The sequence below is a fragment of the Chionomys nivalis genome, chromosome 12 (genome assembly GCF_950005125.1).
Source record: "Chionomys nivalis chromosome 12, mChiNiv1.1, whole genome shotgun sequence".
NCBI classification, from domain to species: domain Eukaryota; kingdom Metazoa; phylum Chordata; class Mammalia; order Rodentia; family Cricetidae; genus Chionomys; species Chionomys nivalis.
In genome coordinates, this window is record NC_080097.1 from 5,954,557 (window position 1) to 5,981,246 (window position 26,690).

At 44.6% G+C, this 26,690-nt stretch overlaps 1 protein-coding gene across 1 annotated transcript in view; it reads right to left on the reverse strand.

Moving 5' to 3' along the window:
* Nucleotides 1-26,690, reverse strand: part of Gpc6 (glypican 6) — a 979,653-nt gene that overhangs the window by 17,036 nt on the left and 935,927 nt on the right. Inside the window, exon 7 of the mRNA XM_057786799.1 lies at nucleotides 7,193-7,329. Coding sequence (XP_057642782.1) covers nucleotides 7,193-7,329 — 137 coding nt within the window. The remainder of the gene's footprint in view (nucleotides 1-7,192; nucleotides 7,330-26,690) is intronic.

A 26,690-nucleotide genomic window follows, 5' to 3' on the forward strand; every position in this document is an offset into this window, starting at 1 on the left:
GAGTTCTACCCCATGCATCCTAACCATATAAAAGTTTTATTTCCTTCTCGGCCTGGGCTTTCCTGCCTTCCACCTCATCACTCTTCCCTAGTCCTGCAGAGACAGCTCATTCTGGTCACAGGCTGCCCGGAAAGCCCTTCTCAGGCATGACTGATGGCTGCACATGTCCTCCTAGGGTCTCCAGGTTCACCCTGGCAACTTTAGAAGGGCTAGATTTGTAACCAGCTCCACCAGTCTTTAATTTTTTTCCTTTGGCCTTCTAGATTATTATCGATTTTCCCCCTGTAACTTACTAGTTTCCTTTCAGTTTCTATTTGTCTGAGTGGAGTCAGAATGGTCCTGTATCTTCTCCAATTTTCCCCTGAGAAGTCGCTGAGGTCAGTGAAAAGCGAGGAGGAGAAGTTCCGCCTGTGGACTGGCTTCCTGCTGGTTATGGAAGGTGCATCCTAGATTGCCGTGTGCATGGGCAGCAGACACTGACACAGTGCTAAAGAAACTCTGTACTAGCGCTTCAGAGAAGAGGCTCGTGCTTCTGAGCACTCCCTGCTGTGAGCCAAGTACTCAGTGTGATGGTAGACTAGTGCTCACTGGGATGGTCATTCGGAGGAGGTTGGGATTGATTAGCGTTGCATGAGATCATGACACTGAAGCCCTATGACGGCAGTCATCCCTTCAAAGGAATGGCTGAGACCTCTCACTTCCCACCTTGTGAGGATATGGGAAGAAGGAAGCCACCCTCAGGATGTTCAGCAAAAAACTCCTTTACTGAAACCATGTTGGTGCCCAAATCTTGGCTGTCCCAGGGTCTAGAACTGTATCAAGTGAGATTCTGTTGCTTTCACTTCTATATGTTCATTATTTTGTTATGACACCGTGGATGACGAAAACATTCAGTGACTCAAGTGTTGACTAGGGGTTCAGGGTTCAAAGTATTCCTTCTTCCATCATCAAGGTCCCACCAGTGTCTGGTTACAACCCTGCAGCCTAAAGGCTGTGTTATGTTGGAAACTTAAAATTCCTTCTGGCTGGATCTCTGAAACCTTAGTTAACATTCCTCTGTCAAGCACTAGGTAGGCTGACTCCAATCTTACCTCTTCTCAGTGGGAGACATTACAATGGAACTGTGTGACCTCCTTGTCCCCTTTGCTACTGTTGTTTTTAATACAAGGAGAGACTCATTAGATTAATCACAAAGAGCACCCGTGAATGTGAAAAGGAAACAGAACTTTGTGACCTGTTTCTGAGGCTTGTGTGTAAATTGAGAAGGAGAATATGTGTCAGTGAGGGATGGAAGCAGGAATGTCAGATGAAACACAGAACTGTTAGTTAAATTTAAAATCAAAACCCACGGCGAAATAAGTTCTTAGTGTAAATAGATTCTATCTATTGTCGGTGTTTTTCTAAAGATCTATGTGTGTGTGTGCATGTGTGTGCAAATGGGCATGGCATGTCTCTCTCTCTCTCTCTCTGTGTGTGTGTGTACATGTGGATTCCCCTAGAGGTGGATATACAGGTGGTTGTTAGCTATCTGAGGTGGGTGCTGGGAAGCAAACTTGGAGCCTCTGCAAGAGCAACAAGCACTCTAAGCCCCTGATCCATCTTTCCAGCCCAATATTTTAAAGTACTCGTTGCTCTGGCAATCCTCCCTCAGAACCAGCCAATGAGTGGTTCCTACGTCAACAGTTAGTACACGATCTGGGGGCTTGTTAGAAATGCCCAGTCTTACTTAGGTCCTGCTTTTAGCTCCAGTTCCCTGGGTGTGATAAAAATACCCCGAGAAAAGGAAACTTAGAGAAGTCGAGCTTCATTCAGCTTCAGGACCAGGCGGCAGTCATCAAGGGGAAGTCAAGGCAGAACTGAAGCAGCGAGTGACATTTTGCCCACAGTCAAGAACAAAAGAAAAAGCCGGGCGGTGGTGGCGCACGCCTTTAATCCCAGCACTCGGGAGGCAGAGGCAGGCGGATCTCTGGGAGTTCGAGGCCAGCCTGGTCTACAAGAGCTAGTTCGGGGACAGGCACCAAAAGCTACAGAGAAACCCTGTCTCGAAAAACCAAAAAAAAAAAAAAAAAAAGAACAAAAGAAAATAAATGTGTGGATCCTTGCCTGCTTCCTGCTGTCCATCAGCATTCTTCTCTCTTATATGATCGTAGGACTCTTGCGTAGGGAATTATACTGCCCACAGTAGGCTGTGTCTTCCCACGTCAATTAGCAATCAAGACAATTCCCCACAGACAAGTCTACAAGCCAACCCAATTTAGAGGATCCCTCATTGAGTCTCTCTTCCCATATGACTCTAGGTTGGGTCAAATGAGCAATAAAAGCTAAACAGCACTCTATCTCCTCAAACTTACAGCCGTGGTCAGCTCTGGCCTCCTTACGAAAATGCTGCTAACTGTATTATTTAAACAACAAACACAAGTTTCTCAGAGCTCTGGGGGACTGTGGTGTCTGAGGCAGAGGTGTTGGCAGACCTGAGGTGCTGTCTCACTTCCTGGTCTGAAGATGGTTAAATTACTATTCTGTCCTCACCTGGGGCAGAGGAGAGAAGACAGTGAGATGCCCTCAGGCTGGTGCTCTCTCTCTCTCTCTCTCTCTCTCTCTCTCTCTCTCTCTCTCTCTCTCCTCTCCTGTTATAAAGGCACTAATCACATCCAGGAGGGCTCTATTTCACAATCAAGCTACCTCTAAATACTAACACATTTGGCATGTTGGGAGGTGACCTTAATGTATGAGTTTTGAGGGGGAACAAATCTTCAGTTTACAAGACCACCAATTGGAATCTGATTTTACACAAGGCTTCCAAAAGTTAAGCCGACACCCCAGCAAAGTCTGAGCAGCGTTTTATCTGTAGACTTATCTTCCTGAACTTCTCCGTGTTCCAAGAGACCAGCAAAGGCAGATAGGTCCTTGTGGTCACCCTGTCTTTCTGTCAGAATGAAGATCTAAATGCTAGCAGGGCAGTGGGCACACACACACCTTTTCAAGGGCAGGGTCTCCTCTTATTCCACTTTCTGCTGCAGGAATGATCCATAACACAGTGAGAACAGCGGAGAGAGGCAGTGGCTTAGGCCTTAGGGCAGCCGCTGCACTCATATCCTTGACCAAACCATGGTGCGGCCACAACAGAACTGCATCTCTGGGTGCCCATCAGGCAACCATCGCACTCAACAGATGGGTAAGTTAATAGGTCTTTGGAAAGCTAAGATGATCACCGCCATAAAGGGATATTCCCACTTAGCAGTCATTTCAGAAACATTGCAATCAGGAACAGGTGTGTCTGTGGATCAAGGGAGCAGGACAAGAGATACTGGGTAGGAATCCCAGACGAATTGGGAGAAAAGTGGAAGCTGGAAGACAGGTCTGATCAACCAGATCAGACAACAAGGTGCAGACAGAGAGAGATGGGCCTAGAGGAGTCTGATGGATAAAACACAGAGAGGAAGAAGCACCTGGCTTGGCGGGAACATCGGTGCTCTGGATTTGGCTAATCAACTCCAGGCCCGTGACACCCTATCAGTCCTAAAGGACACCCATGCTCCGTATCCGTTAATGTGTGTTGAGAGATATTTTTCTCAGTAACACATTTTCGCGTGATTGATAAAAATAACTGCTATTCTTAATCTTCGTTTTGCAACTGATCCTAAACAATTTAAAAAGTGCTCTGTCTTCTTCAAATCCGTACATTGAAAGTAGGGAAATAGGTTTTCTATTATATATGAATTTTTAATTATTATTATATGTTTAATCAGCATAAAAATTATACAAATTTATGGGGACTCGTGACATTTGGATACATGTATGTTTGTGCAACGCTCAAATAAGGGTAAGTGTATCTATCTCCTTAAACAGTTATTATTTTTGTGGTAAGAGTATTCAGTGTAATTTCTTACATGTTAATATTTTGGGGAATACACAGTGTGTTGTGACTGTGTATAGCACCTCTCCCTCACCATCCCACCAGAGCTTACTTCTGTTTCCTACTTGTAACACAGCACCCACTGACCAACCTCTCTCACCAAATGTGTTATCCCAGTTTCTAAACCTTTCTGTAGAATTTGTTTGAGTAAAATTTCTTCCCATGTGATTCAAGATTAATTGATATTTAGAAGAGAAAACAGGTTCAGTTAAATGTAAAGCAACAAGTCTGATTTGTTCCTTATTTGCAAAGTCAGTAGACATAAAATAGTAATACTAATGCCCCACCTTAAAATTTTAACAAGAAAATGAAGGAATTGCAATTTTTCAATGGAAGCACAACTGAGTCATAAATATTTGGCATCCCAGTCTTTTTAAACAATACACTGTATAGGGTTAGATATGGACATATCCTAGAAATGACTGCATTGAGTCAAACTTGGTTGTTTTTCTTCACTGCTTGAGATCTCTCAGGAGATTCCTACTGATTTTAGCGTGGAAGTCAAGGCTGGCTCGTGGGCGCTGGTGGAGCCCTATTTCAAGGGTCATGGTGTCAGGTGTGGGTACTGGTGTTCCCAGGCCCACTGGTCTCTCTCAAGACACTGTCAGTTTTCATGCACTGGGCCTCATGACTGTCTTGTGGTTCATGACTTCACATGGAGTTGTATAACTGAATGTAAGGGTATTGAAAACTCCAGCAACAGTTTCTCAATACAGAAGAACAAAAGTCAAGTAACATTGAATGTGTGCTCAAACTGGGATGCTTCTGACAGTGGTGGCTAGTGTTGAATCACACAGCATCTCTGCATCTGTGGTTCTGAGCATTTAACACAAACGCTTTGCACTGCACGTGATGTCGCCAGGCCACACGATGGGGGGGGGGGGATGTCTATACCAAACAACATGACTTATAGTCATATGGAGTGCTTTGCATCTCAGTGTCTTTACTGCACAGACAAAAATTTCACTCTTACAGAAATGCAGGGGTTTACTTATAGGAAACAGACCCATGGGAACTGGTAAGATGGCTCAAGTATTAAGGAACCTGGTTCAATTCCCAGCACACACATGGCAGCTCAAAAACATTTCCAGGGCTTTTATCACCCTCCTCGGCCTCCACAAGCATGAGGCACACACTCGGGCACAGACATACATGAATGCAAAACATACTACACAGAAATCTAAATAAGTAAATAAATTCAAATGCTCAAAAAGAAACCTGACTTTTTAATACTTTCCTATTGTCATTCCTCAGAATACAAGCATCAGGTTCCTTTCTCTTTAGACTGGATTATGCTAGAACTTTGATTTTCAACAATTGCTATTTGAGTTTCTGTCTTAAGCTGCACACAGACACACACAAATCACTATGGGAAATTTGACTTGGAATTGCAACAGAATTTTCCAAAATTTCTCAAATGGTCTTAAACATATTTCTGTCATTTTATACTATATATGTATATGAAATAGCATTAAATTTCATTTGCTCTCTTAGCTTGAACAGGGAACTATTTAGGGTTTGTTTGCTTTCTTAAGAGGCAAACGAATCCTAAGCTAGAGAGGGAGACTCCAGCATTTCCTTCTTGTTCACTGGGTACCACCGGACACCATCTTCCGCATCCTCACGCTTTAGCCTCATGAGAAAGAATGCAGATGAGTCCCCCTGACCTGTTGTAGCTCTCGCTTTGACGTCCTTCATGTTTTCACCTTCTTCTCAGTAGAGTTTAGTTCCTTCTGCCACAGCCTAAACTTTATGCTTCCTTTTGTAAGAAATCACATATGTGCAAATCTCTGGCAACCTGTTGGCGTTCGTGGGAATGAGGTTCACAGAATAGCTGTCATTTCATCCAGGGATGAAAGGTAAACACGGATCAGCAGCAGAGCTGTCTGCTGGTCACCTGCAGCAGAGATGCCTGTCAGGTCACCTGCAGCAGAGATGCCCGTCTGCTCGGTCACCTGCTCAGCCTTACAGTGTCTTTCCATGGCTCTTTGAAAGCCGACACATCAGAGATATTGATTCACAACTGAATTTTTCAGTCCAAAAGTCTCCTCCCCCTCTCCCAAATCTGCCTTCTGTGAGTGGCACGGCACTCACATCATCAACCTCCCTCTCTAGTGTCAATCTTAGATTTGAACAATGCTATTTTGGGCAGCTTGAATTGGTTGTGGATCTTTCTGCTGCTGTCCTGACTTCACTTGCAAGGCTTCTCCTTGTAAGATTAGCAACGCCATCCTCAACAGATGCTGAAACTTGCCACGTAGCAATGCTCTCGGCTTACCTGCGGCAGATTCTTCTGAATTTAGTTCCCACACACCTCTTCTTTCTCACTTGTACCACAGTGGCTCCCTTCCTTTCAATCTGCCCAATAAGACACCCAAACAGACCCCACTCCCAGCTTCTCCTGGGAACTGCTGGTCAGTTCCCAAAGACTCCTTGAATCTGTTTCCCAGTTGCCGTAACAACCTGCAGCTGCACTGTGGGAGGACTGGCAGATTCCCCTCCTCATGTTCTGCCCAGCCTGCCAACTCCCAGCCAGTTTCTCCATCCAAGTCCTCCACCCTAGACAAGCTTGGGCCAAGACCAGTCTGAGCTAAACCAACAGATGCAGAAATTCCTTCTCAAATGGCACACAGCATTGGCCAGTAGAGCAAGAAGCTGAAAACAGAGTCACTAGGGTTCAGCAGGACTTTTGGAGACACAGAACCTTCTGGCCTCCCTCCTCATTTGTCTCCCAGCCATTTTATTTTACCTTTCCATTGAACACTAAAAGGTTTTTTTTTCTTCCAAAAGTGAAGGTAATATAGCTGAATTTTTTATTTCCTGTTTAACTTGTGATTTAAAAAGAATAAAAGGAAAAAGAGCCCTGCAGATTTAACTATAGATAAAAATAGCCATGTTGTCTTAAAGTCATTAAGTGAACATAAAGAGCTCTTTGTGATCTCAGGCTATCTGGAAGCTGGCACCTGTCACCACCCTCTGTCCTCATCCAGAAGCGAGGCAGCCAGAGTCAGGATTCCACACTTAATGGCACCTTGAGACTAAGTGCTCCCACGTGCCCATCAAACCTGCCACTCTCAACAGTCACTGCGTGACTCCTCGTCCCTCCTCCCATCACTGCTCTTTGCATAAAACAGGGTTTGCCTGATGGCAGGAGCACCTCGTGGGGCTGCATGTGCCGCACAACAAACAGGGCACAACAAACAGGGTTTGCCTGGTGGCAGGAGCACTGCGTCGGGCTGCGCGTGCGCACGCCATCCTAGCGTCGCGGCGCCTCACCTGGCTTTGCTGTGCCCATTCCAGCACTCCTCCTCGTTGGATGTGCCCGCTGTCACGCTCTCGTCCTTGCAGATGGTGTAGGGCAACGTCGACCAGACCTTTTTAGAGAGCTTCAGTTTTTCCTTGATGTCTGTGACCTGATCGAGAAAGCAAGGAAAGAGTGTGAGGTCACTCCCCAGGCTTTGCTTGTCTCTCTCCGTGAAGACGCGACACAGTGAAGATGGCGGACACAAGGGACACGAGCTACCATTTTCAACAGAAGGAAATCAGGCTAAAGGGCTCCTTGCTCAGAAAGACTCTGACCTCCACTTCGCTCTCATTCCTCCCAGAGAACGCTCAGCCCATTTTCCTGACTCTCTATTTTTCCTCTTCTCTGTCCTGTCGGTTGAAATTAAAAATTAAGGGAGTGTCTGGTCTGGTTTTTGGCTATTCTATTGCAGAGTATTGCTAAGCATGCTCTAAGTACTTGCTTTAGAACACGTTTCCTGGGTGCCAGATAACCGTTCCAAAACAAGCACAAAGAGATACCACACATTTCCCAATAGACTGCGTTTCTGCAAGAAATAAATATTGCTGCCGGCTTGGCAGCTGATAATCTCTGCCCTAGACAGGATGGCAGGTTCATACAGAATGCTTTTGATGGTGAACAGTAAACTCAATCCACTCCCAAATTTCTGGTACTCAAGGATGAAAGTCAACTTAAATATGAGCATCGATGTAGTTCTAGAGCCTGCAGGAGTTTAGTATCAGTGTCTGAGGCGTTTCCAGCTCAATACGGACTCCTTACCTGTGAGGGAGGGAGGGATACAGATTTGGTGCCATTTTGGCTCCATTGTGAACACCCAGGTTTATTCATTTCATGCATTCAGTATCCTGCCTACCCATTCTTTAGGAACAATGAGAAAATGCATGGATGGACAATGCGCAACAGTTACAGGTCGCATTGGGTCCCCACAAGCCAGCATCTTTGAAGTCCTGACCCAAAGCATCATAGAATGTGTCCTAATTTTGAGATGGGGTCTTTACAGCAGTAAGGAAGTCAAAGTGAGCCCATTTAGACAGACTCAAAGTCAGGAAGGCTGGGTGGAAGATGGAAACACAGAGGGAGAACAAAGGCAAGGCACGGAAAATGGCCATTTAAAGGCCCCAAACCCTTTCTTTCTGACAGCCGAAGAAGGAACCAATGTACAGAGACCTGACGTCAGACTTCTTGCTTCCCTGGCCTTCAGAGCTGTGTGCAGTCCAGAGTGCACACGTCACACATGGACCTCATCACTTCCTACTCAGCAGTACCCTTTGCTCCTTCTTATCTTCTGAGGCAAGGCTAGGTTTGAAAACGATCTCATCCTCGGTGGCTGGAGATGATCGAATTCCTCCTAGTTTCTAACTTACGGAACTCAGGATGCTAAACTTAAAGAAAAAAAATCTTATAAAATCAGAGTGAATTAGTGACATTTCTTTACATACTGTGTTTGATAAATATCCACTGAAATATTAGTTTTCATTATTCCATCCTGTTATGAGTTCATAGACAATATCACAAACACTGCACAGTTGGGGGTCATAATACCGTGTGTCCTACATCTCATAAGGGCTGCAGTGAGGTACGGGATTGTCTCTGGCACTTATAATCTGTAATTCTGTGTAAGGAGCCCTCATGGGGACCGGATGTGGCGCTTCCCTGATTGCTCATTGTACCACATTGTATAATCAGGACCTGTTCTCCCTGGCGTTTTGGTAGCTGTACATTTTCTTTGTACAATTCACAGAGATGACAGGAGAGGAGCGTGAGAAATGTAAATGCTGCTTTAACATTCTGCACGAGCACCAGGCGACTCACCTGCAGCCTGCATAGGCGAGGCAGGCAGCTGAATGAACGGACGCTATTAGCCACTGGGCAAGAGTGTGCCTGGGATTTCTAGGGTATACTGGAATGACGGGAGTGCATTTCCGGTTTCAGGGAAGGTTTTCAGTTCTCACATTGTTTGGAAATGCTTATTTCATTCTACTTGCTGTTTTGACTTCTGAATTACATATTACAAGTGCTTTGCAACAGCTCCAGACCCGAGCTTTCTGGTTTGTTTTCCTGGAACTTGAGGGTCTGCCACTGTAAGGAAAGCCTTACGCTACAAGTATCCCAGAACGAATGTGTTATGGGCAGCCACATCAGTCCCTCTCAGTAGACAATGCAGACTCAAGGGAAACAGGAGCCTGGGGTCTTCTTAACAGCTTCCTTTTTCTTCCTTTGCAACCCAGATGAAAAACTCTAGGACCATCCTTCACTACACGTAAGTACAAGCAGACCAATCTTATTGGGAAAAAACCATCATTACAGCAGGGTTTGCAACGGAGAAGTAGGAAGGTTTTTTTTTTTTTTTTTTTTTTTTTTGACTATTTTTATTGACAATCTGAATCCAAACATATACAGTTGGGTTTCACAGAGAAAACCCAAGCCATCCTTTTAGTACTTCTCTGGATTTTCTCTTTGACAGCTTGAACTACTACTTTCTAGGGCTGTATCTCTTAGTTTATGACTCATGAAAAAGTCCATGGGAAACTGTCTCCACGGGGAGACAGTGAAACCTCTCCTCGACCTACCCTAGTGTAAGCCAGAAACTCACAGTGCAGAAAGCAAGGCCACGAGGCAGAATAACCACAGAAGCCAGAGATGCGTAAAATCAAAGGATAGATAGGAAGAACGCTCGGTCACTTTAATTCGACGGTTTCAGTTAGGAAATAAGCTCACCTCAAATATTAAACTCAAATTCCATGAAATTTCTGACTTAACATCCAATTTGCAGTGGACACTAGGGGTAGAGGAAGAAACTGAGCAATAGCATAAATAAATGATCAGACACAGCGTGAACCAGACATTATATAAGACGATGGGCCTCGACTCCTCAAAGGAGCCCAAGCAAATAAATAAATCAATAAAGGCAGGAAGACTGTTCTAGATGAAAAGAAACCCAGTGAAACATACCAACCAAATGTCATGTGGAAGACCTTGTTTCAGTCTTAGATCTGGAGGCTGGCGCCCAGTTGGTAGAGAGACTTTTGAGATAACAGGGTAGTTTTCAACACAGGACAGATACTAATTGGTGCTAAGTCACTTCTATCTTCACAACTCTGTCTTGCTGAGCCGTGGTTGCCACACCCCTTGCACAACAGAGGCACAGGGGTCCCGAGCAGCTAAGACATCTTGTCATATGTCTAGTGAGTGGTAGAGACAACATATGGTTTCAGATGAAGATTGTGTAGCTTAACTACAGATGTCATTGCTGACAGTCCTGGCTTCAAAGCCTGTGGCACTGGGCTGAGATCCTTGTGCATATATCTCTGTGGGGGCAGGGATGACTCACTGTGCTCAGGCTGAACACATTGATGCTCTTGTTTCTACTTTCAAAATATAAAAATGTAAGTGGAATTTTGCTTTCCTACTATTCCATGTAGAGATTGATATTGTGGCCAGGTCATGTGGAGGTGGACATTTTACCGCTGTGAGATAGAATAGACAGTTTTCCCCAAGAGGAAGGGTGGGCCCATGCATGTATAGATAAGATCAGGTGGTTTTCATCAACTTATTCATTGGAGGAGTGAGTTAAAAATACCTTTGGAAGAGAAACGATGGATTTCTTTCAAACCACGAAAGCGCAAGAAGACAACGAATGGTTGGTTGAATGCTACTGTTCCTCGCTAATAAATCTGTTTTAAGATCCTTGTGGATGTTCCAAACTATGCACAACCCTAAATCCTACTTTATTAAAACTCCACATGTATACCTATGATAAAGCTTGTAAATTACTCATATGAAGAACTGACGGTAATGTCGGAGCCCACAGGAGTGCGCCTGTTCTACCTTGACTAAAGGTCAGAGAGTTCAGACCTATTGTTGCTCCTTCAAGGTTATCAACAAGAGACTTAACTTAAGGTGTGGCAGAGAGTGAGATCATGGATAAAAGAAACTCCATTTTTCTTTCTTTTGAATTTTTATTCTATGGGCATATGTGTCTTATCGGCATTTATTTCTGTGTACCTCACCAGATCCTCTGGGACCAGAGTTAGAGAATGTTGTGAGACACCACATGGTGCTGGGAATTGAACCTGATTCTTCTGGAAAAGCAACCAGTGTTCTTAACTGTGGATCCATCTCTCCAACTCTCTCCTAAGAGCTTCATTTTGAAATCTGACACCATCATTGTAGGTATTTGTGACATGTTATGTGATACTTTGATATAGGCTTGCATCATTTCGTGATCAAACCAGGGTAAGTTTTATCTGGTCAAACACTCATCACTTCTTTGTGATGACAACAGACACACGTCTCTCCTCAAGTTTTCTCTCCATGCCTCTGCAACACTATGAGGTAAGAGTTATAAAAATGTTTTGTCAATTCTTTATCCACACAAGTGTTTGCCTGGGGGAGTTCATAAAGTGTGCAGTACATGAGTTCAGTAGGGATAAAATGTAACGTAGGCATAAGCAACTGTAAGTACACGAAGTGTCTATGATCCCGAACAGTTCGCCGATGGAAGCACAAGACCCAAAAATGAAGTGTCTATAACACAAGGGCGCACACGTCTTATTTGAAACAGTGATTTGGCAAGCAAAGAAATCAGTACCATTTAGGGCCCTCAGTCTACTGGACAAGAAGGAGGACACGATTTTCTTCCTGTACATTGGTGGAGTAAGAAAGAAAACGCGTTTGCTGCCAGCATTCCTTCGTTAAGCACTTAGGCCTCTTTATAGGTCAGATTCTCTGCTAGACTGGGAATATAAAGATGGCTGCTACATTGTGGCTGCCCTTGAAGGACGTGTAGCTGCCCAGTTCGGCCAGTGTGGACATATCTGCAGTTAACACAGTCCTGAGGAACAGAAACCCTCTGCGAGTCTTGGTACCAGTTTATCTGGAAGCCTTTCTGGGGAACACTATATCCCTCCTAAACAAGCGACGCTCCACTGATATTTCCTCTCTGCGACTGTTGAATTCCACCATGGGAGCAATTAGGAAACAGGAAAATTAGTAATTCTATCCAGAGGGCTTAAAACTAAAGACACAACACGTCCTCCCAGGCTTCCGTACCCATGCTGATTGCACCCAGGCAGAAGAGCCGCTTTCAGCCTCCGCTCTGGACTTCAGCTATATCTACTAAAGAGCAGCTGGATATTCATGGCTCCCAGGGAAGAGCCGCTCCACAGCCCAAGACTCAGCAAACAGCACTTAGTGTGTAACTGGTGTTTAATAAGTATTTGTTGAGTGAACTCATACATGAACGGCATTGCCAATTATCTGCTGAGGGAAGTAAGATTTTAAAAAACTATCGATTATCTGCCAGCTATGGCCATGCAGATCTTCCTCTGGGGAGTCAGAAAGACACGGGCAAATTCAGTCAGGTCTTTAGAAAGAGCCTTGTTTCCTCGACCTGAGAGCAGGAAGGGATCTCAAATGATCGCTTCAGTCCTGTAATTAGGACGACAGGCTCTCATCAGTGTAGACGTCCGTCGGGAGTGATTCACGTGTGGCATTGGAGGAGAGTCTCAGGGACCTTTGTGATCCTGGCTTTTGGATAATCATGAGAATTTAAGTAAAAACGAACCGACTTCCATCTTAAACAATCTTTAGAATCCTGTGTAGCAGCCCACTGGCTTCTGTTTGGTTTTGTAAGCAAGACGCCTGCATCGTTCTCACTTGGCGCTATCCTTGAACATTGCTGTCACCGTTGTCTCTGGTGTGGGTCACCTGACGGGGCACACCTAACTTCCTTCTTCAAGAGATTTACCCATGACTGATGTCAAGTCACCAAGACCCCATGTCTGTCTATCTGGAACCCCTTCCTCCATACAGCTCTTCCCTAGGCAGCCCCTGAGAGAGAACCACCTTCCGCCCTCCATCAGTCATCCCTGGGCCAGAATGTATTTTCCTAGCTACCTGCTCCATGTAGTTGGCCCCATGCCCTGTTTACTCATGACTTCAGAAAGATTTCAGTGTGCTTACTTCATCTGTATAAAAACATAATGTAATCAGATGTAAATAATATATACCATATCTTTAGAAAAAATAGATGATTAATATTTAAAGGACTATACACTAAATAATGCATAATGAGGGGGAAAACAACATAAATATTTTATAGGCTGAAGGTCATTTGTTAGCTTTGGAAAACAGTTTGTTTAAAGAAACAAAGTCTGGCCACTCCTCTACTTGAATAAATTAAGAGAAATTAATGTATTTAGTCATCTTTGCAGCCTAAGAATTTAGTAATCCAGTTTTGGAAACAGCAACCTCATCTCGATTTATAGGAGAAGAATCAGCCTGTTATACGGGCCGAGTTTCTCCACTAACCATGAAGCCCGCTTCAGGAACCAGGTCGCCTTTGCCCCTTGGTGATGAAATAAGATCTGGGAATGAATCTGCTCACAACTCCTCTGCTGGAAAGCACACGGAGTCTAGAGTATTTCCGTTGCCTCAGGTGCAGAAGAATACTAACTTTTCCCCAACAGGGCCAAGTGTCTAAGGATTAGATAGTCTTAGGTAGGAACTGGGATTTACCAAGGCCGTGGAGTTCAGTGAAGACACATGCTTCATTTACTCACGCTCTAAATTCTGGGCTCAGACTCGCCCATCTCTCCTAGCCGCTCACTCATAGCGTACCAGTTTGCAGCTTTTTAATCTTCTCTTTTAGGTTGTGTGGAACTCTTCGTTGCTCGGTGTCTCCGGGTATCCCTGTCTGTTCTATAGTGTTAAGGTTTTATAGCACTCTGAAGAGAAATAGTTTGTACCATGTTTTCTTTCAGGAGACTTCCAAGTAAGCCTCAGAGGCGGCAGCGGGGACTCTGGTGAGATGAGCCTGTCAGAGACCCTGACGCAGATTTGCCCATGTAACACAGCCGGCGTTCTGCTGTGTCCTCAAGTCACAATGTAATTTAAAACCAGCCTCACATTCTGGGCTTTGCCACACGCGCCCAGGGAACTCAGCAACAGCGTCTAGTCTATTGCCATGTGCCATACTTCCTCTCCTGCGGGGTGGCACTTGTGGCGTTGCTCCCTAGGGAGACAAACACTCGAGCACTTTGTAGGAAAAAACAGAGAAGGATAAAAACCCAGTAGGAAGCAAGGGAAGCTTTGATGGTTCACAAAGACAATGCTTAGTTCTGTTGAGTTTCTCAGGGGATCAGGAATTGGATGAGAAGTTTAAGGAGTGAATTATCCCCTCTGGCTTTGGGTTTGGAGTTTTTTAGCTGAACGATCACAGTCTATGAAGGGCATGACCTCAAGACGACAGATGGGATCTTCACCAGGCAAAAAAACCATTCCTCAAAGTGAATTAAATATTGGCAACATCAGAGATGTCTTCCTATGCTGTTCAGGTCACACATTTTCTGTGTGTGGGGGGGATGAAAAAGAAAGGACAGCAAACTTTCACATTTTTAGGTTTGTACTCAATGTTCTAATCATGCCTCCTTGCCTGTGATCTGACGTTCTAGTCAAGAAAGCAGAGAAAGAGTTCTACATGTCCTTGAGAAAAGGCGCAGTCTGCCTTTGAGCTAACACCAATTGAATTCAGCAGTCAAGAGAAAAGGGGAGGCATTTAATCCTCAGAAATTCAGACAAAACCAAAGAATCACTCTGCCCAGGAAGCATCTCAATTACAGCATTGTGTGCTTTCTGAGACTAAAAATTATGAATGAGATTGAGCGGTTTTATTGTTGAATTGTCAAATTTTGAAGTTCATCATAGCTCCTACGCTCCAAAGCTTGCAGAGGAGTCACAATTTCAGATTTGCCTATGTCTACTATGTCATATACCAGCCTCTAATGAGAGAGGACTTGGGTTTCGTGGATGATCTGAAGTGCAGCTCTTCCCTTCTCTGGGACGTTCTGGGAGTCTTCCCGGACACCCTGACTACAGACCTAGTCCCTCTTCTTGGGATTGGCCTTCCCACACTGAGGCCCCTACTGACTTGCTTGCTCTGCACTTTCAGTCTCTAGCTGGCTTGTTTCTCCATCCACCCCCCAGTTCGATTCATTTCTCAACTCTGGTATGAGTCGTCAATGTTCTCTCCTGCTCAGCTTTGGACAACCGTCTGCACTTGCTGACTCTGTAAGCCTTGCTGTGTCTGCATGGCCACAGTGATCTCCAAGGAACTGCCTCGATCTGTGAATTGTGATGAGAGCTGACTCTAAATTTGGTTATTAGAAATGCCATCTTCAGCACATGGGACAGGGTGATCTCAGGTGCAGCCACACACAAAAAGAGAAAGTTCACTATCCTAAACAGTTTTCGGAGGCACGGGAGTCAGATTAGGTGTTTAAAATCTGAGCTCTGCTCTTTCTTTCCTCATTGTACTCACAGAATGACAACCTTGGGAGGTTCCTTGTGGTTCAAAGTAGGCGTCTCTCTAGTTCCCATTGTAGGCAACAGCATCACGGGAGTGAAGGCACATTTTGAATATGATCGACGTAGAGATTTATTAGGAAACTACCAGTTTTGTCAATATATGGGAAGTTAGAATGTGTTGAGCATCTAGTCTCACTGAAAATTTTGCTTCGTTGTCAGCTAGCTCTTCCCCTACACAACCCCTTCAAAGGGACTTTGGTGATACTCAGGAAATTTAAACAGAGGCCCAATTTTTACTTCTGTGTGTGACAGACATAAAAACGATTCTGCTAAGCATGTAATCTCCTGAAGTTACTTTTAAAATATTGAAATTTCATCTTTGGGAAATGAAACTCAGGATATCACATGAATGTCTGTGAATTTAAAAAGGAGGAAGATGCCGGCAAAACACTCGCCTCTGAGGCTAGAGAGCCTGGGTTTGTCTTCAGAACCCAAGTGAAGATGCCAGCTAAGGTGGAACTGAGATATCAGACAGGCAGATCTGGGTTCTACCGGTCTGCAAGGCGAGCTTAGTGGGAGAGAACTAAGCCAGTGGAGAAACACTGTCTCAAGGGCCGTGCTTGGTATTCCTGGGATGACATATGCTGTTGTCCTCTAGCCTCCGTACACAGACCTCCATGTGCCCCACCCCCTGCGCGCGCGCGCACGTGCGCGCGCGCACACACACACACACACTGGGGTGGGAGTGGGACTCCTAAGGAATTTGGGCATCCCTCAGAACTGTTATTTGGTTCTGAATAACTGACACTTTACTTTTCCCACAAGACATTACAACAGCAGATCTGCATTCTGCTCTGCACAGAGGCAGCAGATAGCTGGAGCGGAACAGGAAACAAGAAGAGTCTCTTGGCGCAACTAAGCACGTGTAGCTGCACGGCTGTCCCCACTAAGAGCCCACCTAGCAGCAGGTGCTCACAAAGAGGAACACTCTTGGACGAGCAGTTATGCAATGCTGAAGAGCGTTCACCAGACCAGAGGGGCAAATCCGATTTGTCTATATTCTAAAGCCATTTAGGGTAGATGCGGGTCGTCCTAAATCTTTTATGGAGTAGGCAATAAAAAGCGCATAAATCTTTTTAGATGCGCGGAATTTGATTTATTCCGAACCGTGTAGACTGGTCCTGTGTGGAGCATCGTAAATGCTACTTTTGCATCAATTGTTTCATATTTGTGATACGACATGAGGTCCTGCCTTTGCCTTTGTGGGGTGAGCTGGGAATTAGGTTGAGTTTAATTATCAGTGAGTGGGATTAACGGAATCATATATCACACACACACATACACAGAGAGAGACACACAGGCATGGAAATAACAACACTCCTGGGGTGTAAACTTTAACTCAAATACAAGGCTCTGCAATGTGGGAAAGAAAGGAATGAATTAAGTAACAATTCTCTCTGTGGAATATAGTGATATTTCATTTGTATTTTAATAAAATACAAAATCCAGAGTAAAAACAGCCCCATTGGTCAGCCTTCTAGACCAGGCAGTGGTGACACACACCTGAGATTTCTGAGGCAGGATTGCCATTTCGGATGAGATAGAGATAAGAGCTAGTGACTGTTTGTTTTACTTTCTGATCCTCAGGCAAGCTTTATTTATTAAAATATAATTGCAACACCACCACAGCGGGTCTCATGTTGTGAATCTTTTAGAAGTCCTTTTGACACCCAGTGCCACTTAGGTTCTCTACAGAGTATGCATTCGCAGGGTCCCTCTGTCCTTTCCCCATTCCTATGACTAGTGGGTCCCCTCCCTTTTAGACCTCAGGCAACACTGTGACAGACCACTGTTGGTTTTGCACGTTCCAGGAAATGTACATCCCATTTGCCAGTGTAAGGCCTGGCTTATGTACTCAGTAGAGAGTGCGTGAATGAATGAATGAATGAATGAAACCAAGTACACCGAAGAGGGCATTTAGATTCTCAATCTCCAAATGAAATGGTAGGTGTGAATGGTGGCAGAGACCTGTAATTCTAGCAGTTGGGAACCTGAAGCCAAGACATGCTTGGATTACCATTCGAAGGACCATCTCCCTATTTCACGGACAAATTATTGCTTGTTGGTCTATTGGTAATCACTTCAACTATACCTCCCCACACACTTGCTTAGAATATACAATGCCCCAAGTGTTATAAGTTCCTAGGCATGCAGTACTAGACAAGTCACAGATCCATCAACTTACTACTCCATGGGGCACATAGATGAACATCAAGTGGCCTCTGTGTTTAAAGCATGGTCCATGGGAGAAGAAGACCTGGCCCTGTACGATAAGTGAGAAAGTGGGAAGAGCATCAGGTGATCTAGGTCTGGAGGGACCAGCAGGTGTCCGTGGGCAGAAGACCTGAGAAGATTTGTTTGTGACAGGGGAGCTTTGAGCAGAGAAAACTCATAGATGTGAGCCTTCTCCAGGGAAGGAAAACCATGGAGGGACATGTGCTTGACAAAGTTGCATAATCTCACTAGGATCTGGGTTCCCAGTGGATGTGAGCTCCGCCCTCCTGTAAGCCCTCCCCTCCAAAGGATTCAATAAAGTTTAGCAAGGGAATATGTTGCTAGGGTCCTTGGGACTGAAAGTTCTCAGTGAGGAGACACATCCTCACAGAGACAGATGGCATAGGGTGGCCCAACTGCACTCAATCAAGCTTTTACCCCTGTGAGGTAAATTACTTGCTCCTGGGAGCCATCTGCTACCTTAAAGATCCAATTTACCCCATGGGGCACCAACCAGGGTACAGCATCTACACCTCATATGATTAGATCCAAGAGACTCAAGAGCGCTTGGCTTTCACCTTTACGCCGAAAGCAGGCGGAAGTGCTAAAGACAAACACCATGGGTACATTTTGTCTCCTACAGGATAAAGAGATGTAGGCAACCCATTTTCAAAGCTCAGTGTGAGAGAAACCACCCCGAACTTGTCCTGAACACCCGTTCTGGACAAGGAAGGAGTAACTTGAAATAGCAACAGTCACTAGAAATATAATGAGAACCACGGATGTCAGGTTCATCTGTAGTTCACAAATTTCCAGCTACTAGGATGAAAAACGTAAATTGAAATTAATTTTAAGAATATGTTTGGAGACAGGAATGGAGGTGTGTGCTTTTAACTCTAGCACTTGGAAAGCAGAGGCAGGAGACTCTCTGAGTTTGAGGCTAGGCTGCTCTCATAGTACCAGCAAGGCCTACATAGTGACATCTTGCCCGAAAAAAGATGATAGATAGTTAGATAGATACATAGATAGATACATAGATAGATACATAGATACATAGATGATAGATGATAGGTAGATGATAGATGATAGATAGATGATATAGATAGATGATAGATAGATAGATGATAGACAAACAGGCAGATAAACACACAGACAGCTAGCTAGATGGATGGATGGATAGATGATAGACAAACAGGCAGATAAACACACAGACAGCTAGATAGACAGATGGATGGATAGGTAGGCAATATACTTTATTTAACCCAATACACCTCAGCGGTTGTGGCTTTGGGCGCAGTAACTGGACAGTCTATACTCCTTTGGGCACTAAGTCTGCAATCTGACTTGCACTATAAACTTAGAGCCAATCTCAGTTCAGTCTAAGACGCCTCCAATGTGCAGCAGCCAGAGGCTGGTGGCTGCCATACTGGATGGTCACAGTACCCGGGCCAGCTGTCCAAAATGCACTAGTAAATCACAGAATTAAAGCTGGGCTGCGGTAGAAGCCTGAATGGGATCCAGCCTGCTTCTAGGATGGTTTCCATTTATATAAATGGGAACATGTTGGATTCAAACTTGTGACATCTGTCACTATTTTGCCTACAGACAAAAAATTTTGGCTTACACTTGTTTGTTTTTTTATTGAAATATAACAATCGTCTAGTAAAGGATATAGATCATAGCTTGATGAACTCCCAGCAAGATGTTCACGTGACAAGTCATCAGACATGTGGAAAGTCTTTCTTAAAAATAGACACTTTAATTTTTCTTTTCTTTTAAAGTCATGGTTTCTCTGTGTAGCCCTGGCTGTCATGGAACTCACTCTGTAGACCAGGCTGGCCTCAGACTCAGAGATCCACCTGCCTCTACCTCCCAAGTGCTGGGATTAAAGGCGTGCACCATCACCGCCCAGCTCTTAGAAACAGATTTTTTTAAATTCTTTTTTAATTAAAATTTCCAACTGCTCCCCGTTTCCCATTTCCCTCCCCCTCCTCCCACATATTGCCCCCTCCCCCTGCTCCCCTCCCCCTATCCCCACTCCTCTTCTCCTCCCCCCAGTCCATTCCCCCTCCCTCTCGATACTGAAGAGCAGTCCAAATTCCCTGCCCTGCGGGAAGACCAAGGTCCTCCCACTTCTATCTAGGTCCAGGAAGGTGAGCATCCAAACAGGCTAAGCTCCCACAAAGCCAGTTCATGTATTAGGATCGAAATTAGAAACAGATTTTTAAAAATGTGTTCTAGTTTTAATTCTCTTTCTGTCTCACTCCGTGTCTCTGTCTCTCTTCCTCCTTGTGTGTGTGCGCATGCGTGTGTGTAGAAGTGTCAACATAGGCCAGAGGGGGCACTAGATGCCCGAGAGCTGGAATTACAGGCAGTTGTGAGCTGCCTGACAGGAGGGTGAGAATGCTAATGCAATGAGCATTCATAACCCTAGGTGTTCCTCTACAGGAAATCTAATTAAAAGGTTTCGCAAAGTCCCACTATGGGCAGTTTCTTATCAAGTCACTGTAATCGGGCCTATAAGTATATATTGGCTCAAGCATGCGCTCAGACTTAAAGTAAAAAGGCTGCCGCAAATCTGATACTAAAGGTTGTCCCAGACATGACACTTTGTCTCCTTGACCCAACTAGTGCACTGCAGAATTTTTTAAAAGCTACACTCACCATGGCCACCAGATGGCAGTGTTGTTCAATCTTTGTCCACCTTACAACCCGCCCCCCCAGTCACGTGCGCGCGCGCGCACCCACACCCCCACACACTTCTGCCCAGCCTTATCCCAGGGAATAAAACTGTAGATTGTTCCGCTGCGTATTAAACTGACAACCCTGTTATTTTAAACTTGAAACTGACAGGCTGTTATTTTAATGAGGTCTGCCAGAGCCAAGGTTAACCAAAGCTTTATTTCCCTACAAAATGTTAAGGCTACAGTTCTAAAAGGGGGCTGTGAAATTTTATGTTATTGATACTTGCTCTGACCGTACGAGTTGTAAGATATTTTTGAGGAGTAAAGCTACATGACGAATATAGACATATGTTTATACAGCCAACCGAATTCGGCATTACAGCCAGCTCACATTTCTCCCAACAGGTCTTTTTATTATAGTTATATTCTCTCAAAGGAAGAAGAAGAAAAAACACTCTTCTTTCCAGTTATCCATTTTGGTCTATTTTGAAGCCCAAGTGTATGTTTTTAGCACTTTGACTTTCTAACTTAATGAGTCAAAGGGAAATTTGCAGCTTATTTCAATTTCATTAATATTCCAAATGAAATCAAGGGTAGTATTTGATTATTTCTGTGAAAGAGGCTTAGAACCAGAGTGGCAAAACTAAGCTCAAATTTTCTCTTATAATGGGCTCTTCTACAGTACATGATTGTTAATGGCACTATAATTTATTTCCTTTGCCTTAGATGGCTTTTTAGGTTGATCAAGAAAGTATTTAAAAATCAGTTGCTAGCTGTGGCACTATTAAAAACATTAGAAACCACCTTTTCCCAAGTGATTTTGCTAACATTTTTTACTCCATACCTTTAAATCTGCTTCAGAAATAATTTAAAAATATTTAGCCAGTCTTCTTACACGAGATTACAAATGCCCATCCTACATACCCTCAGTTCACTCCGCCTTTGAGAGTTTCCATGGGATGCATGTGGCCATCACTGACCCTCGTCCTTGACCAGAGATCTGCCCACTAGGTAACTCTAGATGCTTAGGCAGATGTTTGGTTTCCACAGTGAGCCTCAGCTAAATGAGTTTCATATGCTGGCAATGCCAGCTGAATTCAACAAACCCTTCCTGCAGATGTCCTAGGTAGGAGAGGCTGTGGCTGGTATTTACAAAACCCAGTTGTCCTTGGGGCCAGCAACAGAATTCGCAGGACCAAATGCAAAAGTGAAAGTGTGGTCTCCTGTTCAATAGTGCTTGGAATCTCACCATGCTGAGCTGGCGAGAAGGCTCAGATGCACACACTGGAGTTGTGCCTGAAGATGAACTGAGTTTCCTTCCTGGAGCTGTATAAAGTTGAAAGGTGAACTGACCCCACAAAGTGGCCCTCCAATCTCTGCATGCATGTCTTAGCAATGCATTCTCTCGTCTCTGTCTCTGTCTCTGTCTCTCTCTCTCTCTCACACACACACACTTACAATATAAGAAAAAGTAGTTTAGACATGCCAATAAATCAGGCCGGAGAGCTTTCCAAGTGGAGCCTGGTGTACCTCTCCAGACTGTGTGCCCACACAGCCTCATTCTTCCTCAGCACGTGATCATCTAGCTGGTCTCTGGGGTCCCTGGCGCAGCTACTGCTAACACGGCGATAACAGCAGGGAGGGTCAGCACCTGTCAGATACCAGCGGGGACAGCGATGATCTCCGCTGGACACAGGCATGCTGGAAGGACTTATCCATGTCTCCACTTTGCAGCGGAGATAACTGGACGCGACAGGTCTGTGGTGACATCAGCAAGCACTTGGTGTGTGGCAGGCACCTTGTGAAGCTCTTCACTCAAATCTCACTGTCAATCATCACAACCTCAGAGGAGCCAGGAGGAGTGTTGTTACCCAGCCTTGGTCACACGCGCACACTGTACACACTACAGCCTTTGGGTGTGAGTGGGTGTGGGGCACCAGAATCTACATCTCTTGTGGACACAGCAGGGAACGAGAGAATGCTCATGCATTCCATAGCCCTGGGACCTGTGAATAGAGAGCACTCCTTTCAGAAATGATGGAAAACACTGACTGGGGGTCAGGTGGGAAGAGCCAGGGGTTCTGGAAACCTTTGTCTCTCCAAGATAATTCACTACACTTTTCCCAACACTGTGCCTACCAGTTCTCCAAACAAGTCCTTAGTTTCTGGACTTTCTATAACACCGCATGGTTAGGATTGCACACCATCTCTAAAATATCCTTTGTTAGAAGGCTCCAAACATTAAAGGACCACATGGTTTAAAGGATAACAGTCTCCCCTGGAGGTCCTTAGAGAGAAAGAACAAGCACTATTTGTCCTGTCATTCCAATGGGTTATACTATACTTCTGTTCCTCTATTCTATCATCTATTTGTCTATTATCTATCTATCTATCTATCTATCTATCTATCTATCTATCTATCTATCTATCATCTATCAATTATCTATTTATCTATCATCTATCTATCCATCCATAATTTATTATATATAAATCCATTATCTATCTATCTATCATCTATCTATCTATCTATCACCTATCTATCATTTTATTTCTTGTATTCTCACTCCTTCTGTTTTCTTTCTTTTTAAATTTTTATTTATTTATTTTTTTGAGATAGTCTCAAGTTACCGAACTAGCCTTGAACTCACAAGATAGCGGAGAGCAACCTTGAATTCGTGGAGATTCTTGGCTCTCTCTGTCAGTGGCTGGGAGCGACCTTGAACTCTTGGAGATTCTTGGCTCTACATTTCAATGGCTGAGAGTGACCTTGAACTCTTGGAGATTCTTGGCTCTACATTTCAATGGCTGAGAGCGACCTTGAACTCGTGGAGATTCTTGGCTCTCCCTGTCAGTGGCTGAGAGTCCAGGTGTGCCCCATTATGTTTTGCTCAAGCTGTTTTTTTTTTTTTTTGAAACTGCGACTATTATCTCTTAACCATCAGCAACAATAATAACTCTGTGTTTTCTCATTCTGCACTGAGAACATTGGAAATGCCTGCGAGGCCCTTTCTGTAGCATCCAAAGATGGAAATCCTAAAAGTCCCTCCTTGCTTTGAAAATGGAAAATGTGTTCCCCTTCTGGATTTTTAATACATAAAACAGCACAGACCATCTCCTCCCCAGGGCTTCCATGACAGAACTAGAAAGCTCTCCCTCAGGTGCAGGAAGAGGTTGAAAATCTGGCCCCTCATATTTAATAGACTGTATCTAACAAAATCACATTAGAAAGCCTCTCCTTGAGACAATTTCTTGTATGAAATGAAGGTAGTAAAGAAAACAAAACTCCACCACCTTGCCACAGGAACCCACAGGGACCCAACGGAGCTCGGCATTTCCCCAGTACACTGTACTTGGGAATAAGGTCGAGGAGCCAGGCAGTAAATCTGATCCCGGCCAAATCCTGAACACTTAGAGAAATCACCTTTTCATTGCAGATAAGTGTAAAAACAGTATTGCAAGCACACTGGAATTCTAGAGATAAAACACCAGGGGCCTGCTGCTAATAGATTTGGAAGCTAAGCCGTGGCTCTCTGAGAATAACCGGCCTCGCTCCACTACAGGATCTCAGGGCAAGGAGTCCAGAATGTGGGTAATTAGAGTTGTGATCGTGTCTTGTTAGCCTTGATCCTGAGCTGTTTGTCTGCTCCTTCTGGAAGAGTCATGCATTATTCCTGAGAGTCAAGGAGCCATAGGAAAATAGCTTCAGAAGAGGGGGGTATGGCTGCTAAGAGGGACAGCTCTAACCACACAGATATTCCTTGAGAATCTGTGAGTGTTCCCAGTCTCACAACTGTGTCTTGTCGTCAGGAAGGATTTCTGGGTTTTTATAATCTTCTATCATGGCTCAGAAATCACCATGCTTCCTTCTTGTCAGTCACTATAACGGGAATAAAAGGAAAGCTAGTCTTTGAAGATAGTTTTCGTTTTCTTCTTTCTCCAAATTATTTTCTATACGGCAAGCCATCACTATCTTTCATCAAAATCACAGTCATTAAAATAAGGCTACCCATATCTGTATCTTGAAGTGGGAAGTCTCCTTTTGTCATGGAAACACTGGGGAAGGTTTGGTGTCTGATTTTTTCATGCATTAAAAAAATTTATAAAAATTCCCAAACGGACTTTAACATTGATAAACAAACAAACAAAACCCCCACTTTACACTTCAACCTAGGGGACTGAGATGGGAGGACTGAGCGTGTGTGGTTAGGCTGGGCTATAGACGAAGATCGTACCTTAAATCAAACAAAGGAAGGCTCAGCCCACGTTTGACACAGTTGTTTTCTGTACAAAGCAGTGGTATGGTTCTCAGAGGTTTCCTAAAGCTAAACAGAAATGTGTGTTCCTTACGGAAGGCTACTTAATGGGGCAGCATCATCGAGTCCCCTTCTCCACTATATACATGGCCAAGGAGAAAGCCTAAACTTGAAAGGAGTTAGAATTTATGTCCAGACTTGCTTTTGCTCTTCCTTGAAGAGTCTGGCAGTGTTTGCAGTTCGGATGTGAAACTGTCCCCGAGAACAGGGTTTCCTGAAGCCTGATTAAGAAGAGGTTTGGACCAGAGACTATAGTGAGCACTGGGAGATCCCAGACACTACACCGTGATTTCACATGCTAAGACTCCTTTCCAACCAAATGATGAGGACGTAATGGCATTGGGGTTCCCATGACCACTGGGATTCTCCACCTCCAGCAAGGCCTCCCTCAACACACATATCAACTCGAAGACGCAGGAAAGGGGCAAACAGAGACCCACGGGGGAGGCAGGAGACCAGCGGAGCTCCCAGGACACATTCAGGCTGTAACTTTGCTGCTGTTCTTTCTTTTACTGAAAGAGTTTTTAAAATTTCAAATGCAATCTAGCTTCTTATGCCTACCTTTTCATTTCCTTTATGACCTCAAGACAGGTTCTCATGACGAATGAGTCCCTTTGAAATGAGATTTTAGAAGCTGTTATTTTCTTAATTTAATTTTTTGGCATACTGTATATCGCCTTAATTTTGTCCATGGTCTCTTCCGTCAAAGGACAGCAGGGATGGCCATGGTCATGCATTTTGTTAATTATCACCCACTAAGCCTTGTTTCTATATGAGGCACTTCATCAGGTGTCGGGGGTATAAAGACGGAAGGCACATTGTCTCTGCCTTCAAGGAGCTTTTTCTTGTGGGGAGGCGTATACAGCAAAACAGTGGTACGAGGTAAAACTGGTAAGAACTGGGGAGAGGGCAGGAGCTGCATGTGGAGGGGTCACGGCTGCTGTGGCTGTTTTCCCAACAGACACCACTGATTTCTGTGTGCAGCCAGTTAAAACGAGAGAAAATACGGAAAGATAGGGCACTTAATTTAAAGTAAGGTAGGAAGCATACAAAAAGAGGCACATGGTACTAAAAGTTGTAACTATATAACTAGCCAACCAATCCATTTCTGGAAAAGGAGCAGGAGTGAGGGGTGGCATCTGTCAAGTCTGGGCTCATTCAATTGGCTGACCACTTAAAGGGTACCTTTAATTACAGGATTATAGACATATGTGCTCACACGGTGTCTTAAAGGCCATGCACATAGCTCCTGGTAGATGAGAAGCATCAAGTGTCTAAGAGCTAGGTATCCTGTGTCCCCAGGGATGCTAGAGTTTGGTGAACAGTTCCCGCAGGAGCGCTATTTAAACTGGACCTTGATGACGGAGCTGCTTTGTGTGGGAGGATGGAGTGGGGTTTATATTGGAGGGGTCATCTTAGTTAAATCTTGAAGAATCAGCTAGGAAAGAGTGCACGGTGGAAGAATGGATGGGCCAAGGCGATCCTAACAAGGTGAGCTTCATATTCAAAGTCTCATGGGGATAGAGCCCACTCTGGGTGGGCTGGAAGGTATTTTGCAGTAATTGTAAAATAAGAGCCTTGATTTGAGAAGTCGGACCATTTCTAAAGCAGTTGGTGGGTCCTAGCAGATCTGGTAAGATTTGGTTCCGTGTAGTGGGCAGAGTAGCCTTTCTTTTGTAGGTGAGAGAATAGGCCAGGAGGGGCCAAAAAGAATAGTTCCTGGAAAGCGGATCCAGGGGGGCAGCGGTCTGGCTGGCGGTGATGGGCAGGGAGATACGCAGTGTGGGCAGCGGTCTGGTTGGCGGTGATGGGCAGGGAGATACGCAGTGTGGGCAGCGGTCTGGTTGGCGGTGATGGGCAGGGAGATACGCAGTGTGGGCAGCGGTCTGGTT